General features: G+C 39.8%; 1 protein-coding gene across 2 annotated transcripts in view; it reads right to left on the bottom strand.

Annotated features, from left to right (window-relative positions):
• Positions 1-13,073, bottom strand: part of efl1 (elongation factor like GTPase 1) — a 32,462-nt gene extending 19,389 nt beyond the window's left edge. The window contains exons 1-11 of one of the 2 annotated variants that reach the window (XM_086195831.1): positions 12,946-13,073; positions 12,451-12,550; positions 11,290-11,357; positions 11,100-11,184; positions 10,380-10,513; positions 9,398-9,535; positions 5,409-5,620; positions 4,188-4,311; positions 2,083-2,162; positions 313-449; positions 113-235 (exon numbers count right to left, since the gene is read on the bottom strand). In XM_086195831.1, coding sequence (XP_086051957.1) covers positions 113-235; positions 313-449; positions 2,083-2,162; positions 4,188-4,311; positions 5,409-5,620; positions 9,398-9,535; positions 10,380-10,513; positions 11,100-11,184; positions 11,290-11,357; positions 12,451-12,541 — 1,192 coding nt within the window. In that variant the 5' untranslated portion in view covers positions 12,542-12,550; positions 12,946-13,073. The other variant, XM_086195832.1, reaches the window with a different exon arrangement.
• Positions 13,074-15,163: the final 2,090 nt, after the last annotated feature.

The raw sequence follows: 15,163 nt of genomic DNA, 5'->3' as shown, positions 1-15,163 counted from the left end.
ACATATAAGTCAATAAGAAGATGCAAATGACCTCAAGCTGAGTTGTGTAGGTCCAATTTAATTAATCAACAATACAGTGTTTGTGTGTCTCTGTGAGTTTGTAATTACCTACCACTTTTCAGTTGCTTTGTCTGATCAGGTAAAGTGTCAAATCGACGAGTTCCCACACTCATCAGTTTCTCCACCCTCTCTGGTGCTATGTCTAATGGAGAAGGTAGCTTCTCACACACCATGGCTAGAATCAATGTCAAAGAAAACAAAAAATGGACAAACAACCCCAGAAAAATTGCAATCATAACAGATAAAGGATACAAAGGACAGCCTGAGACACAGGTAACCACTGGCTGCATATGGCAGACAGGAGGACTTTGGGGTCAGAATGACGAGAATCCCTGGCAATCACCTTCACCCCCAGTGATGTCACCACCTTTGCCACCTTCTCCTTGTCTCTAGTCACAAAAAAAGAGAAGTCTTTACAGAGAGAGCAGAAAGCATAGACTCGTGCTTGACTGAAAGAGTTTTTGGGGAGGATACTTCAGCCCATTAAAAAAAAAAGAAAAAAGAAAAGAATAATTGCCATGTGATTGCATACCACCACCTACCAGTCCAGTTGAACATTATGTCCATGTTGGTCCAAACTCATGATAAGCCGGAGACTTTTCAGGAATTTAACAAAAGTTCCTTTTGTGTCATAATGTACTGCATTGAATAATAGCCAGAAAAGTGTCTCTGTAGATGATGATGTTACAATAAAGATGACCTCTGGCCTTCTTGATTCAAAATGTTATCACTTCATTGATTTCATCAGTATCACTTCATCATTTATTTTTTGTCAAAATAAGAATATGTAAATGCTAGTTAGTTCAAAAATGTTTTGTGAATCCACATTATCTTGGCCTTTAACCAACAAAATCAAAATAATTGTACCACATGTCCAAGCGTGCTTTTGTGCCTAATTTGGAGAAGTTTTTCAGGCATTCCTGAGATTGGGTTCACAGGGAGGAAAAAAAACATACTTTGTGAGTCAACTGTGACATTGACCATTGTCAAGTTAAGTTGTGAGCATTTGTACCAAATTTGAGTGGAAGTCCCTCAAGGTGTAACAGAAACCATATTAATGAAATTTGGATGTATAGACAAATGATCCAATCCAAAAACATAACCCTGCTGAGAGGCATAAAAATGACTCAAATTTTACAAAATAATACAAAAACCACTTTTCTATCAAGTTTGCAATGAGGCTCATGCTACAGCTTTTTCCTGAACCATTATCACAAGTCACTGAGCCACAATCAGCTATGCTTTTCTCTGTGGGTGGCCACATACAGCAATGATTAGCTTGATTAGCTCCATTTTATTCCTCTTATATTTTCAGGCAACTGTTGCTAGCAGTGAGAGTCTGCTGCTTCTAATTAGCAGCAGCAGGCTTAATATCAATGAATGGCATCTATCAGGAAGTTTGCAAACACCCAAATACGACACACCAATGAAGATTCTGTTAATGTGTTCTGTATCCAGTGTCAGTACTGATTGGAAAGACTAAGTAAACTTGCAATGAACATTCAACATGACACTGGAATTGATGCAGGTGCAAAGAGTTTGATGCAATAGCAAGATGCAAACTCAATTTCAAAAAGATACTGATGGTCTGCTGCTGCCCAATGTAAACTTCTGTGCACTTCTCTTTATAATACTTTAGTAAATTGGTACCTACAATTACCTGTTGCCTTACGGCTTTGAACATTTTTTTTGGGTACACTAATGAAACATAAAACATAACATGTCTAGGTCTTTACCCTTTGCTGGGTAAACAATTTTACTGTGTAATTAAAAAAAGAAATTCAAGATACCTAAAAATGTACACACACACACACACATACATATGTACATATATATATATATATATATATATACATATATATATTTATTCAATTACTTCTATCCTGCAAAGACACTGCTAAGATAATGCTCTCCCCACCAGATAGTGCCCAAAACAGATACAAACAATTATGATATCCATTTCCAGGTAGCAAATGGAGGAAGAAATTCTAAGCATACGTTAAAAGGCAGTGTGATACTCACCTCCGAGTGACAACTGCATCATATAAACTCCAAATGTTATCCAGCACAAGCTGTACAAACAGCGGCTTCTTGCCTTTGGCCTGCAGCAAACAGGGAAACAAGTACTGGAAATCAAAGGGAGTTACAGATAAGGTAATAAAGATTAAATAAAGTTTTGTCCTCTGCCATAAGATCAGTCTTCCTATTGATGTCCCCAAGACTCTATTTCACTCCTTTTTTTTTCAAACAATTTACATGTGTATGAGCTTACGTGAATTAATCTGTGCTTGGGAACTCCCACCAATAGGGGAACCCTAACATGAACTGCGCAAGCCTGACCGTGTTTATAAACAACTTGTATAGCGATCTTGCACATCTTTTTATCGATCATGGCAGCGCACTGGCAAGATCTTGAAGTCCGTGAGCTGCTCACCATCCACGGTGAAGAGGAGATCCGACGGCAGATTTCTGGAAACTTAAAGGGACACTCCGGCATACTTTTATGTGAAATGATGAAATTGTCAGCGCAATGACGCACGAGAGAGACAAACACAGACACACAGCCCTCACAGAGGGAGCTCAGACCCGCGTCTGCTGGAAGCTTGTTAATGCCAAGCAAACGCAGGTACAAAAACCCGCTTTGACACGTGTTTCAGTGTGAAAGGGGTATAAGTAGGAGAGTGATGGAGGGCTGTGTCACATGACCTGGCCTCCAAATTCACCTGACCTAAACCCAATCGAGATGGTTTGGGATGAGATGGACCACAGAGTGAAGCCAAAAGAGCCAATGACTGTTAAGCATTTATGGGAACTTCTTGTCTGTTTATATCCATAATTAATTTATGCATGATTCCCTTACAAGAAACAACAAAAATCCAGGAAACTTCACCTGCAATGTCCAGTATCCAGGTATTTATTTAACAGTCACACTGGTAGAATTTTTGGCTAAAAAGTTACTCAGTCGATTTCAAGTCACTGAATCATTTCAGATCGTATCGTATCTTGGCTGACTGAACCAATACCATCCTTGAGTCTTATCGGTAACCACAAATCATGATCAAATATGTATACATACATATATACATACATACACACACACACACGCAAATATATCGCCAATCAGTGCCTGGGTTGTTGAGCGACAGCGGTGAATCCCCAATCAGGCGCCAGTTTACTTTCCCCCTCACCCCTCCCCCTTGTTTCCTGTGCACATATAGCAGTAAAATGGCTAACAAGAGCGAGAAGTTTGTTTCTAAGAAAGGAGTAGTATCATCAGTGGTTTGGACCTGGTTTGGGTTTGTGGCGACAAATGTTGAACAAGTGACTGCACACTGTAAAGTGTGTCTGAAGCCCATTGCAACAAAAAACAGCAGCACAACAAACTCATTTCAGCATCTACAAAAGAGGCATCCAGCCAAGTGGGAGAAATGCCACTCTTTATGAGGGGAACAGGACCGCTATCACCACCAAACTCCCACTAAAAAAACAGCCTACTGTGGTGGAATCATTGATGAACGGGACCACGTTTTATAAGAAAGGGGCATGATGGAGAGCAATCAGTGAAGTGGTCACTTTGCACATCACTAAAGATATGGTACCCATATATACAGTGGTTAGTTAAGTTTTTGATAAAATAAAAGCAGAACTTGTTTTGAGTTCTCTCTGTCCTTTGTACTTCTTGTTTTCTTAAAAAAATTGGAAAAAATCGTGAATCGAATTTTTCATGAAAAAATCTGAGATTTTATTTTTAGTCCCTATCGCCAGCCCTAACTGGACAGATAGATAGATAGATAGATATTATTGTGTGTATAATGAATAAACTTTAATATTTATCCTTATCAATATTTATGTTTTTTTAATGTGGTTTACTTTCCTGAAATACAATAGCACTTTAACCCACATTTAAAGCTTACAAAAAACACTAACATAAAACAGTAATCAATACATACCTATACTGCTGGCACTGTGAACGATTTTGGACTCCTAAATACTGTACTAGATTTTGTGTCGATTCTCATGTAAGAATGTGAATATGGGTTATAGATCAGACAGGAATTTTCTTGTAAATATGTAAAAAGGCGTATACACAACACAGGCTAATCTGTAAGATCTGTGATTTCTCTTACCTGGGCTCCTTTCATGATCTTCTTTGCTTTTGGATTGAGGTAGAAGTCTCCCCACAGGGTTTTGAGTAGTACCTCTTCTTTAATACCCATCCTCTTGCTGTAGATGTGGGCAAACTGCTGGATGCTACAAAACACAAAATCAAACAAAATATTTGATTAACTCAATTTTGTGCAGGTTCACTGACAACAGTCATGCATGGATCTTTATTGTTGATGTTCAATGATGATAGTACAAAAAAACAAAACCGAACAACTCTATCATTTGAGGGATATCAAAGAAAATAGAGTAAACATGTTTGTGTAGGTGCAACCAGTGTGTAAATGATTAATTCACAAGGAGGCACAACTGTGTAGGTCCAGAGAACACCAGGCCCACCACAGCTACCTCTCTGTCCCTTCTTATCTACATTGAATATATAGTGGATTACTTGTCTTGACAGACAAGCTCCTTCAGCCAATCAGCATAACAAAATGTGACATCATGACATGCCAGATCCAGTTGGACGATTGGACAAAAACATATTTTCTGCCAATAAGCTCCACTACTACATGCTCCTGTTCCTGTTCTTTTTTTGTTCATGGGTCTATACCTTCAATACCCACACTTGCAGTAGTGTTTATTCATCTGATGTTAATATCACAACTTGCTGCTTTGAGAACCACTGTTTTTAAAAACAAGAACCAATCAGCAGCTACATCAGTGTTGGGTGTTGAAGAGCAGTTAGAAAGTAGTTCTGATTGGCTCAGTAACATTTTGAAACAATAAATACATTTTTAATTAATAATATACAATTAATCATTCTAAAATATAAATTCAAACAAAGTGATAGAACTTAAGCAATTGCATAATTCCACAATATCTATATTTACATTCTTATACGTCCATCTCACTGGACCGAGTCTTATTTTGTAAATGTAGGGAAAAAAACTCGACACATCAACAAATCAACTGAGAAGGCATTTTAATACACAGATTTTTGTGGAAACTTTTCTGCCTTTGCATCATTTTCAAAGCATGGGAGCGACACAGATGGTGGATGCCCCTCACCTTTCTTGATTTTTTCCTACTGATACTCTAGTGCCACAATTCACTTTACAATTGCCTACAACTGATAGTTTTACAGAATCTACTTTTGTTTTAAATAAATCTCACACCATTTGACTGTATGTAATAATAGTACAAGATCATTAAAAGTTCCTTTAAGAGGGGACTGGCCTCACCTGAAGCCCCATCCATCGATGGCACTGGCAAACACGACATTTCCTTGGTCAGGAGAGAAATAGAGATGGGAGTCATCAGCTTCCTCAAGCCCTGCACTCCAGTCATAAACCTGGTCTTCTGTTGGTAATTCACTCCCCTTCTCCTCCTTTTCTTTCTCTGCTCGTTCCTCCAGTACTCTGGAGGTGAACAAAGTTCCTGTTACAGCATTCACCTATAGGAAAGAAAACAAACTCCATCCTTAAAAACATGAGAACAAGAACCCAAACTCTTTTGCAAAGTTAATAGCTAATATTATGCATGGACCCAGGCACCAAGCAAAGTTGATGAGAGGATGACTAAAGAAATCAAGTAGAGAGACAAGTGTTTTCCATTTAAAGAGGAGAGGGCAAGTAAGCAGTTTAAATACATGAAACATGGCAAGAATGAGTTTGCAGTAAATAGTACTGTGTCAAGAAAGCAATGGAATCATTTGACTTCCAGTCAGAAAATCACAACACTAGAAGGGATTCCATGGGCAACACACTGGGCATTACAGCAGCATCCAATAAAATAACTTTGGACATAAAGTTCATTGAATTCATTTGAATTATGTCTTTCCTTGTTTTCCAAATTGAAAAAAAAACTACATCATGGCAGCCATTTTAAACACACCATGAAAATATCTGTTTGATCTATCAAAGGGGTAATGGAATAATAAATATTCATCCATCCATCCATCCATCCATTTTCTTACACTTATCCTATTGAGGGTTGTAGGGGGGTGGAGCCTATCCAAAAAGCTTTCAGGCGAGAGGCAGGGTTCACCCTGGACAGGTCACCAGTCCATCACAGGGCCAACACATAGAGACAGACAACCATTCACACTCACAGTCACACCTACAGTCAATTTAGAGTATCAATCAGCCTCGTCCCCTCTTGATGTCTTTGGGCTGTGGGAGGAAGCTGGAGTACCAGAGAGAACCCACACAGGAACAGGGAGAACATGGAGACTCCACACAGAAAGATCCCGTGCCCGAGCCGGGACTCAAACCCGGAATTCCTTGCTGTGAGGCAGCAGTGCCACCCCGGAGTAATAAACAAATAACTAAAAATTAGCATTTCAATTAGCGAAATCATATTCAAATCTTAAAATACTCTTTAAATAGCAACATCCCCATTATTGCTGTTATAATGACGTATATGTTATGGCTACATATACTATTGATTTTATATTATTATATTTACCGCTCTTAAACTTTTGAAATAGTTGATCTATGATATATAAATAGTACTTCAGTCATATTGTACATTATAATATTGTCTAAAACAACATTATTAAATGTATTATTGTATGTTATTACATAGTTATATGTTGCATATTTATAAAAACAAATTACAGTGCATGATTTATAATCACCCATCCATCCATTTTCTTCTGCTTATCCTGTTAAGGGTCGTGGGTCGCCAGTCCATCGCAGAGCCAACACTTCTTGACAGACAACCATTCACACTCACACTCACACCTACAGTCAATCCAGAGTATCCAATTAGCTTAGACCCCACTTGCATGTCTTTGGACTGTGGGAGGAAGCCGCGGTACTTGCTGTTGTTAATTCTGAAGTGTACCATTATTACGATCAATCTGTAATAATTGTGACTGTTTGTGATAGCTGTATCAGGCATTTGAGTGTGTAATTGTGAATTTCTCCTGGAGATTAATAAAGTATCTATCTATCTATCTATCTATCTATCTATCCATCTATCTATCTATCCATCCATCCATCATCAATCTATTTATCTATCCATCTATCCATCTATCTGCCGCAGAGAACCCACACAGGGACTGTACACCACCACCGTCCCGCCCAATATATAATCATCTAAAAACATTAGAAAATATAATGTGGGGTATATAAATTACAGTGAGTATGTATGAATATATGAAATACTGTACGTCAATATTGTAATCTAAACTATAACTACAGTGAATTCTATGAGGGTGGCACGGTGGCCTCACAGCAAGAAGGATCCAGGTTTCAAGCCCTGGCTCAACCAGGGGTCTTTCTATGTGGAGTGTGCATATTCTGTGTGGCCGCAAGTCCTTGCAGCCCACATGCAGACCATGCCCCTCCCCCACTGGTAGAGTGGTGAAAGCAGCATTGTCCCAGAAGCTGCTCCAGGAGAACAGTAAGTAATGAATTTGTTTCTTCAGTTCATGTCACAGCATGCCAAACATTCAGGGTTTTCCTTCACAGATAATTTAGTGGCGGCCTCAACATTTCTCACCGCCACCAGCTCACGCATCAATGTTAATTTTTCTCTGGCATTTTATGCATTTACTGATACACACTAAGCTCCCTCTCTCCCCCAGAGAGGGGCGGAGCAGCCATTGCAGGGATATCAGAGGTCTTAAGCGCACTACAATAACTTTTAAGATGGGAGAAACATTTTCTTAGATAGTACGAATTTTGTCAATGTTCAGTGAAAATGTGTTCAGAGCCGTTTGCTGTCATTATCAATACAGCAGTGGTGGAGTTTTTCAGTCAGCGTCAGTTCAAATGTGTGTGTGTTTTTGGGGGGTGTGGCATCTCACTTACTAGGGGAGAAGCAGCCACCACATCGATGAGGGATTAAACGAGATAAATGTTTTGTACATGGTTAAATAATTATTCTCTTGAAAGTTGATAAGTCTTTTTCATGCCTGTTCTTTGTCTCAGTACCAAAAATTGAAACCACGGCAGCGTTAAATTACTGTACAAATAAAGCACTCCAGGTGAAAAGCTACTTTTCAAGTTTTTAGTTTTCTCTTTAATTATTTAAATGTGTGACAAAAGGACATTTTGCGATGAGTAGATTATATCTGTCCAATGTTAACCCTTTCACACTGTACCACGTGTGTCTATGCAAGTTTTTGTGCCCGCATTTGCTCTGCATTACGGTGTATTCAAACTTCCAGCAGACGCGGGTCTGAGCTCCCGCTGTGAGGGCTGCGTGCCTGTGTTTTTCTCTGTCATACATCATCACGCTGACAACGTCATCATTACAGTAGATCTACGTCAACGGGTCATATTGCGGGAAACCTGAGACAACGCTGGGTGCCTTTTTCACACTGCAGGCTAGCAGAGCCGCAGAACACTCAAGTCGCTTGGAGGGTAGGTGGATGCGGGTTGAAATGCTGAGGCGACCCTTTCAGAGTGCCCAAACACCTGTGTTCATCCACGTTTTTGGTGCAGTGAAAGGGGCTTATGTCAGCAAAGCATCATCAAGGCTGTGTTGTAGATATTAGTGAAAGGGTGATGAAATTGTGTGATATGAATGTGAGATGATGCTAAAAGATTGATACTAATCTGTGTTTTTATTGATTCTTTATACAGATGGCTGCTGAATGAAACCCAGAGTGGCAAACTTTCAGCGAGCCCACTTCAGGGATGCTCATAGTGATAGTTAGTTTATTCATGTTTACATTTTTTTTATTTAGTTCATTTAAACTGCACTCAATAAATGTTTCTTAACCTGTAATATTTGTTACCATTTTGTCATTTTTTTTAATGTAAATTGAGGGGGCGAAAGCAGTATTGGCTCCAGAAAATCGGCCGTCGGCTAAGGGTGATGGAAAAAAAAAAAAAAAGGAACCAGAATCAGCCCTAAAAAAAATCCATATTGGTCTATCCATACTGGTGGCCCATCAAGAGTGAACCCAACTTCTTGCCCGAAGGCAGCTGGGATAGGGTCCAGGCCCCCCTTGACCCTTAACAGGATAAGCGGTAGAAAATGGATGGATGGATGGATGGAAATTCTATCAGCTATGACACTTCCCAAACCTTGACAAAACTCCAATATTCTCTGTAACCTTGAAGTTAAAGAAAACACAAAAATTGATTTCTGAAAACTGACTGAATGTTTAAAGATTGAAAGGTGGCTGAAGGCAAATGCAGGTTTTTTTTTTTAAAGGAGCCTGATACTGCTGTTGTTGAACAGTGTTCCTGTCAGACAAGAGGTGACTCCTCACCTGTTCCATGATCTTCTGCAGGTGACTGTAGGCTTCCTGAGAGGTGAGCCTCAGCTCCATGATGAGTCGATCCATCTTATTGATCACCAGAACAGGCCTGATGTTCTCCAGCCATGCTTGCCGGAGAACAGCCTGAGTCTAGCCAAACACAAATCCAAAAAAAAGTCATATGTTACATTTCATTTTTCTCAAGAGCAATTTGTAAACCTCCATTTTCATCTATTTGGCTGTGACGCACTTTTATGTTGTTGTTTTTTTTATCCATTTCTCAATCATTTTTGGACGGATTTCAATATAGGGTAGTAGAGACTTTCTATCTTGAGATATTTTCCCTTTCTCTTTCCTAGCCAAAATATGATTTGTACATGCTGCTCATGCTAGTATGCAGCGTATCGCATGGTGAAGTATGTGGCTAATAGATAAGCACCACCAATAGTCCAAAAAGACTAGGTCAGTACATCGAGATTGAATATTTGTGCTAAGAATAGTCATAAGTAAAAGCATTACTGTCCTACACATGACTGCACAAGCACGACTGTCACTTCAGGCATGCTGTAGAATAATATTTGGCTCTTAAGCCCTTTTCAGAGTTACTGAAGTATTACTAATCCTCACTTGAATGCATTAATGTTTATATTAAATTCTGAGAGACTTTGTACTGCTGTGCAAAGTTTGAGAAAATTCCATCAACGTTTTTATATGTTACAGTTTTATTTAATATTAGCAGCATATGTGTTTGCTCAAACTGTAAAGGGTTGAAACACATTTACTTGGCACATATCATGTCGATCAACACATCCACTCTTTTCTATCACAAACATTTTTTTTCTCCTGCACTACACTGACCCACACACATAATTCCCTCCAAACAGCACGTGCAATTGATAAACATAACCCTGACATTTCATATACTGCACTGTACAAGTGCGGCCCAGCTCATCGTCTACCTCCGCAAATACAATCTAATTCTGTTCATATTTACCTGTGGACAAACTCCCTCCACAGCATCAACAACAACAATGGCACCATCGCACAGCCTGACAGCAGTGGAAACTTCTGAGGAGAAGTCAACGTGGCCAGGAGAGTCAATCAGATTTATTAAGTATTCCTGATCTCCTGAGGGGACAAAAAATAAAAATATGTTTTAATACACCGGGTCTATGCTGCATCATCATCAATATGCTATAAAATATTCACATATTTGGTCAATTTTTGAGAAACATATTCAGACTGTATATACTGGTTCGTCAAAGTAACCTGCAATGAAGGCACATACTACACATACAACTACATTACAAATTTTATTGATATAATTTTACTATTCCTGTTTTCAGTCTAATACTTTCAATTATTGTTTCAGCCAAAATTGGTATATGTGATTAATATGGATGAATTAATCAATTCGATTACTGGCAGTGCTAAGAAAAAGACGACTGCCAAATGGTCGTGTTTGCAGTGCAATGTCCCCATCAAATGTACACCATTTACTTTACGTGCAGCAAGCACACACAAAATAAAAAGATTTATTATAGTGCAATTGTAGTGATGTAACACAAGCCACAGATTCATTGTACCCAGAGTTTATGACTGGGTACTCTTAGAGAGCTTCTGTGAATCTAGAGCATTAGACTGGGAAGAAAACATCTAATGACATCAAATGCTGATGTGAACTTTGTACATCTTTAAGTGAAAGTGAACTTACCATCTTTGTGGTGAAGAGAGATCGCACTGGATTTCATGGTAATTCCTCTAATCTGTTCATCCTCCCTGCTATCCAGATACCGCAACTGATGAATTAACAAATCCCAAATAATGAAAAAAAAAATACAATATCATATGATGAAATGATTAAGCAAGTCCAATTACCTAGACATTAAATAAGTGTCACGTACTTTACCAGCAAGGTGACTTGATATGATACCATTACTTGCCATTAAGCAGTCAGCCAGAGTAGTTTTACCTAGAAAGACACATACATCTGTATTATTCGAGTCACACATTTGTACTGATATCTATAATAACATGACAAAGTAATAACCAGACAAATCATTAAATGCACTTACTGTGCACGGGTTTTGGACTGTTTAGGGAAAAAAAATGCATATGTATTTCCTTTTTTACCTTGATCATTTGTAGATGTTATTAAATGTTCTATTATTTGTAGAATATTGAAACAAACTAAGTTTCAAAATATTGTTCAATATTTAAAATAAATATAATTTATTTAATAGTACACATTCCTGTCTTCTGCTGCACCAAATCTCAAAATGAAGCAAATTGAGTTGTCTTGCCCGAGTGTTCAAACAAAATATCCATTAGAAACGAATGACAGCAGACTAATGGTAACAGTAATTTAGATCCATCTAAGAAATAGCCTATTGCTTTTATAAATCTCCATCCATCCACTTTCTACTGCTTATCCTGTTAAGGGTCACGGGGCAAGGCAAGGCAATTTTATTTGTGTAGCCTGTTTTCACAAACACTCAAAGAGCTTCACATGGCATCATGACAACATCCTCTGCCCTTAGACCCTCACATCGACTGCGGAAAAACTCCACGGGGGGCTGGAGCCTATCCCAGCAGCCTTTGGGCGAGAGGTGGGGTTCACCCTGGACAGGTCACCAGCCCATCACAGGGCCAACACATAGAGACAGACACCATTCACAATCACAGCCACACCTACGGTCAATTTAGAGTCTGGATTAATCTCGTCCGCACTTTCATGTCTTTGGACTGTGGGAGGAAGCAAGAGTACCCGGACAGAACCCACGCAGGTACAGGGAGAACACGCAAACATGAAACCTTCTTGCTGAGAGGCGACAGTGCTAACCATTGCACCACTGTGACGCCTTTTCATTATGTTTGACAACGCTATCACAAATTACATAATAGAAAACTCCAGGACAGAAAATCTCATATCCAATGACACGGTATGATGACAGTGGCTTGCTTTAAAAGATGTACTGTTTACTAATGCTTTATTAGCAGGGATACACTGTCAATAAAGACAGAGACAAACATAAATGTATGTAAAATTGAAATTTAGGACTTACCATGGTCAACATGTGCCAGAATACACAGGTTTCTGATATTGGCAGGGTTTTTTTGTAGTGCAATGATTTTATCTAGGCTGGTATGTCCCATGGCGAACACCTAAAACATACATCAACACAAAATATATGGCAACAGTTTAGTGGAACACACGGTCGCAACAAACACACATTACTTGAGGTAGGTGACGTTACAGATATATTTGTCCGTCTTGATCAGGATAACGAAGGTTAGTGCTGTGTGGTTTGAACATCGGCTAAAGAACTTTTAATATGAGAATAAAGTCGACCAAGAGGGCACTCGCACTGAGTTGTCGAGGAACAGGATGACGCCGGATGATGCTAATACTGTTGCTAAACCGGCTAGTCCAAATCTCTCATACAAACAAGAATAAAATCCGACTTGACATTTAAAGTCTATAGTGGTGCTGTGTTAACTACATTTAATCGGGGAATAAGCACGTAAAGTTTCACTAAAGACATGTGGTCAAGTCTCACGTTGTTTTCCCGGAAGTTGTCAAGACTACGTTGTTGCCTCTTCTTCTTCTTCTTCTTCTTCTTCTTCTTCTTCTTTGTGTTCTTCTTCTTCTTCTATGGTTCAGATCGCTTAGCAAACAGCGTTTAGGAGCATTACCGCCACTTTCTGTAATGGAGTGTGGTGAGAACGGCACTACCAGGAATTATTCAAACGAGTCCGGTCATTTTCAAAAACTTGACTATTGCCCTCGACCTCAAATAACCTAAGCTTCTCTACAAGATTCCGATTATATTTAACACTTTTATTCCAGTGCAGGGAATCCAGCCATGATACTCCCAGAAAAAAATGAAGAAAATATCTTCAACTGTTTCATCATTATCCCAAGCTCACATTCACCTACTGCAAATTATTTCAGTGTGAGCAAATTGCTTTTCAGCCCGGTGTCACTAAATATTATGTCCTTTTGCTTTTAATATCGATGAGCTTCCCTTACATATCCCAATTTCCTTTGAAATCTGTAGAAATGTCTGCCTTTATATCCTCTATTCCATTCTTCCTGCCATTTCCTTTCAATTTGGGATTTGATAATGCTCTTTAATTCAGTTTTAATATATTTTACACTCAAACTCCTCTGTCTTTTCCTTGTTGCCTATTTTACATATTTGTCTGTGAGCACATTTCTGTCCATACCAATGCATGTGGGGATCCAGATTACCTCTCCTGCCCTTGAGATTCTCTGAACTGTTTGTGCCATTTCAAGTATCATGAGTTGTCTTGTTTTATTTCTGAATGCATGTGTAAAATACATTCCATTGAGCAGCTGGAGTAAGACCTTTCTGACACCTTCCCAAGCTTTTTTTTTTTTTTTTTTCACTCTGGTCAGAGGAAAAAGAATTGTCAAATGTTCCCCTGAGTATAAAAGTAAAAAAGTAATTCTCTAATGATAAATGTAATAGGCTGGGAGCCAGGTCCACCCCTCAGGATGTTTTTTTACTTACTTTTTTCACTATGATTCCCTGTTATCTCATACCTTGGGCCAACCCAAGTTGATAGGGACCACCCTCACCCTCAACTCGGCTATTTGGTCTCGAGGGCCAAAAAAAACAACCCTTTTCAGAATCAGAAGCAGAATCCTTTATTGTTGCTGTACGGGGGGGGGGGGGGGGGGGGTACAGTGAAAATAGTTAAAATGAGCACTCTACCAGAGCCACCATGCACCACAGAATGCACATGCAAGAAAAGATACAATAAATAAAAATACACAATAAGTAAATTGAGAACAGTAAAAATATTGAAAAAAAAGATTAAAAAATGTGCAAGATGCAAGTGAATAAAAAAGTGAGAGGTGCAAAAGGAGATTTAAAGTGCAGAGAACAAATTAAGGTGCAGTCCAGGATGGGGTAGTTTGGTGGTTGTTGATGGGGGGGTCCAGAGAGTTGTGTGTGTGCATTAGTTGTGTTTGTGGGTGTTGGCAGTCCTGATGGCCCAGGGGAAAAAAACTGTTTGTGAGTCTGCTGGTGCAGGAGTTCATTGAGTTCAAGCGCTTGCTCGAGGGCATCAGGTCAAACAGGGGGTGGGTAGGGTGGGTGGGGTCAGCAGTGATGGCCTTGGTTCTCCTGAGGCAGTGGGATGAGGAGATGTGTTCCAAAGTGGGCAGAGGGCAGTCGATGATTTTTTGGGCGGTGTTTATTACCTTCTGCACCGCCCTCCTATCCTCTGCTGTGGAGCCAGCGTACCACACTCCTAGACTGTAGGTCAGGACACTCTCCACGGAGGAGTGGTAGAAGCCCAGCAGCAGCCTACGGTTCAGGCTGTTCTTCTTGAGGACCCGCAGCAAGTGCAGCTTCTGCTGAGCCTTCTTCACCAGGGCCCTGACATTATAAGTCCAGGAGCAGTCGGAGGAGTTGTGGGTGCCCAGGAACCTGAAGGTGGTGACAGTTTCCACCTGTTCTCCATTTATGAGAAGGGGGGTGTGGTCCTGTCTGTTCTTCCTGAAGTCCATAATAAGTTCTTTGGTCTTATGGACGTTCAGGGTCAGGTTGTTGCCTGAGCACCATTGAGACAGTTTCTCTACCTCCACCCTGTACACTGTCTCGTCCTCGCCACGGATGAGTCCAACCACGGTGGTGTCGTCCGCATATTTGATGATGCGGTTGGTTGGATGGGTCGGAGTGCAGTTGTGGGTGTACAGGGCGAACAGCAGAGGGCTTAGGACGCAGCCTTGCGGGGATCCGGTGC

The sequence above is a fragment of the Aulostomus chinensis genome, chromosome 23, assembly GCF_037954235.1.
Source record: "Aulostomus chinensis isolate RoL2024-O1b breed Wild chromosome 23, RoL_Achi_v1.0, whole genome shotgun sequence".
NCBI lineage: Eukaryota > Metazoa > Chordata > Actinopteri > Syngnathiformes > Aulostomidae > Aulostomus > Aulostomus chinensis.
Note: the sequence above shows the minus strand (reverse complement) of the source record. Positions and strands in the feature narration are given on the sequence as shown.